General features: G+C 28.7%; 1 protein-coding gene across 1 annotated transcript; it reads left to right on the forward strand.

The window, feature by feature from the left end:
- Positions 1–202: 202 nt before the first annotated feature.
- Positions 203–3,450, forward strand: LOC108328366 (protein RICE FLOWERING LOCUS T 1). Its single transcript, XM_017562225.2, has 4 exons — positions 203–430; positions 535–596; positions 2,163–2,203; positions 2,897–3,450. Exons 1-4 carry the CDS (start codon positions 236–238, stop codon positions 3,115–3,117), a joined length of 519 nt encoding a protein of 172 aa, XP_017417714.1. The 5' UTR covers positions 203–235; the 3' UTR covers positions 3,118–3,450.
- The last annotated feature ends 312 nt before the right edge of the window (positions 3,451–3,762 follow it).

A 3,762-nucleotide genomic window follows, 5' to 3' on the forward strand; every position in this document is an offset into this window, starting at 1 on the left:
ATCATACGAGGGAATCCACCGGGGAGAAGTGATTTAAAAATGAGGAATCTATTGATGGGACGGAAGCAAAAGCAGATGCTAAGGAGGAAAATATATATATATATATATATATATATATATATATATATATATATATATATATATATATATATATATATATATATATATATATATAGCGATATGATCATGAATGCATTATTAAGCAAACAGAAAACAAGCATATATCTTGTATATCATGGCACGAGAGGATCCTCTTTCTATTGGTGGTGTGATAGGGGATGTTCTGAACCCTTTTACAAGCTCAGTTTCTCTCACAATTTCCATCAACAACAGAGCGATTAGCAATGGCTATGAACTGAGGCCCTCTCACGTTGTTAACCGCCCTAGAGTTACTGTAGGTGGTGAAGACCTAAGGACCTTCTACACTCTGGTCAGTTCTATTAATTAACTAACTAAACAGTACAATTCTTTAATTAATTATGTTATTAACAGCTACCGGCATCTTTTCTGCATAAAATTTTATTGTTGAATTAGGTTCTGGTAGATGCAGATGCACCTAGCCCTAGTAACCCCGTCTTGAGGGAATACCTCCACTGGTTAGTTCTCTAGCTTTTTTTATCTAATTTCTGTCATTTTACAACAAGAACAGGTGAAAGGAAAAAAAATAAAAATAAAAATAAAAATAAAATTGGTGACATGTTGATGTTTTATGCTATATCCAATGAAGTCTATATATCATTAGAGTATGCTCAACTGATTTTATAAAGAAAAGATGTGACTTATATATATATATATATATATATATATATATATATATATATATATATATATATATATATATATATATATATGAGGTTTCTTAACGTGCGTACGTCTGTTTTTCAGTTGGTACATTTTAGCAATGTGTATCGGGTTTTAGTAGACAAAAATACCTTTATATATCAAGTTTTAAGGTTAATGGTATTTTAATAATTTTCATTCTCAAAACTTAAAAACAAAAAAAGAAACCCTCAAACCCTTACTCACCTCTCTCATTCCTCTCAACCCTTTCTCTTTCATCTCTCTCACTCCAACCTTTTCTCTATCATCCCTACTGTAGTCCCAATTGAAAAAATCAGAAACACTTGCCGTTAAACAATTTGCCTTTGTAAAGAGTTGAGTCATTGACATATTCACCGCAAAGGTTCATTCAAGTTCTCTTCAATTTCACCATCTTCACTAACCTCTCTAATTTCATCATCTGCATAGGTTGAATCATCATCTCTAAAAAAACCCTCCAGTCCAATTTATCAATTCCTTCTGATGTCATTATGTTTGTGAAAATTAGATAAAATTATATACGACAAAAATTATAAAATGAAAACTCATTATAAAATCATTTTTTTGTAAGAAATTGTTTAACAACTGAGTGTTTCTGATTTTTTTCAAGCCAATTACCAATTCCTTTGATGTCATTATGCTTGTAAAAATTAGATAAAATTAGATAAGAAAAAAATTATAAAATTTAAAACTCGTTATAAAATATTTTTTTGTAAGAAATTGTTTAACAGCGAGTATGTCTGATTTTTTACAGGTCAATTACCAATTCCTTTATACTTGTGAAAATTGGATAAAATTAGATAAGACAAAAATTATAAAATGAAAACTCATTATAAAATCATTTTTTGTAAGATTGTTTAACTGGCAAGTGTTTCTGATTTTTTGAATTGAGGCTACAGTAGGGATGACAGAGAAAAAGTTAGAGTGAGAGAGATGAAAGAGAAAGGGTTGAGAGGAATGAGAGAGGTGAGTAAGTGGAGTTTTTAAAATTATTAAAATACTCTTAACCTTAAAACTTAGAATCCATGATATATAAGAGTATTTTTATCTACTAAAATCCGTACACATTGCTAAAATGTACCAACTGAAAAACAGGTGTACGCGCGTTAGCAAACCCATATATATATATATATATATATATATATATATATATATATATATATATATATATATATATATATATATATATATATATATATATATATATATATATATATATATATATATATATATATATATATATATATATATATATATATATATATATATATATATATATATATATATATATATATATATATATATTGTATATTTTTGTAACTTTTTTTGTTTAACAATGGCAGGATGGTGACAGATATTCCAGCAACCACAAATGCAAGCTTTGGTAAGTACAAATTCTGTGTTGTTCATGCCAGTATATGGCCAGGGTTAAAATTAGATGTAGTTCACCTGTTTCATTTATCAATTGATGATCAAGCAAGGGTTGTTAGTTAAGTTATTCATTTAAACCAAGTTCCTTTTCATGAACTTAATTTATAATTTAACTCCGTCTGGATGCAAGCCTGTAGCTAGAGACATCAGTTTAGAAGACATCTGGAATAAATCTAGGAAATTTATTCAAAAATTAAATTTATAATTTGTTAATTTTTTTCTTTTATGTTATTTTAATAAGATTAATTTCTGATTAAACTTATTCCTGTGAGATTAACTTGAGCCAAACTGAAAAAACCGGTTTTGAAAACATAAGAAAATGAACATCAAACAAACTGATAGGTAAATATATAGTGTTGTTAAACAGTGCTCAAATGATCGAGTTTATTCATTAATTTTCACATGTTTAAGCTCCAGATAATTCAATACGAATATGGGAGGTTATAGAGAGAACACTATTGTTACCTTTCATAATGACATGTAATAGTTACCCTTTTGTTAATTATTATGTGTATTATACAAGAGAATATGAAAGTGTGATGAGAAGCATCTGGTCACATTACACTCAGTGTATGGGTGGGTTTTTGAATTATTTTCTTGATTGAAGCAATTAATAGTATTGTTAAAAGACTTATGCATTATTCAGGTAGGGAGGTTGTGGTTTATGAGAGTCCACAACCTTCAGCAGGGATTCATCGACTTGTGTTTGTGTTGTTCCAGCAATTGGGCAGAGACACTGTCATCAGCCCAGAACTTCGTCATAATTTCAATTCCAGAAACTTTGCTGAAAATAATAACCTCACACCTGTTGCAGCAGCTTATGTCAACTGCCAAAGAGAGCGTGGGTGCGGTGGAAGGAGGTACTAACTTCAGTAAGGAATTTCGAGAACGTGTTAAGTAATTAATATGATATATAATGTCAAATAAAGAAAAATAATAGGTGTTTAGAGCAATAGTTAGCACACCACTATCAGTTAATGAGAGAAAAATAACAAGTTAGAAATAAATAAATAAATAAAATCTCTCTTTTTAAAGAATTACAGAAGGTTATCTTCAATACTAGAGTCTATCATTCAGATACTTCAACAGATTATGGCTGCAACTGAAGAAAAAAGAAGAAAAAAAGTGTATGCATGGCTCGTACCTACTGCGACTTGATCCAGTAATATTATAATATTAAGAGTCTTTTGTTTTGAATAAGGCTTGCTTCAATAAACTACACACGTTATTACTACCACTTTTTACTTTACAGTTTTATAATATATTTTCGTTTCTAGTTATCTTTATGTATGAAAAAAATATTAATTATTTTCTAAAATAAGAGAAACATTTCGCTTTATTTGTTAGGAACAAACATACAATTTTCAGTTAAGATGTTCTAACGACTATCTTCACATTTGGACGTTTGCTTTGGTATTTTTCTTTTAATTAAAAGAAAAATATAAATATATTTAACAACTTGTACGCTATTTTTAGTTCGGCATAAGGTAAACCTCTCTTCGAATGAATAGT

The sequence above is a fragment of the Vigna angularis genome, chromosome 2 (genome assembly GCF_016808095.1).
Source record: "Vigna angularis cultivar LongXiaoDou No.4 chromosome 2, ASM1680809v1, whole genome shotgun sequence".
NCBI classification, from domain to species: Eukaryota; Viridiplantae; Streptophyta; class Magnoliopsida; order Fabales; family Fabaceae; genus Vigna; species Vigna angularis.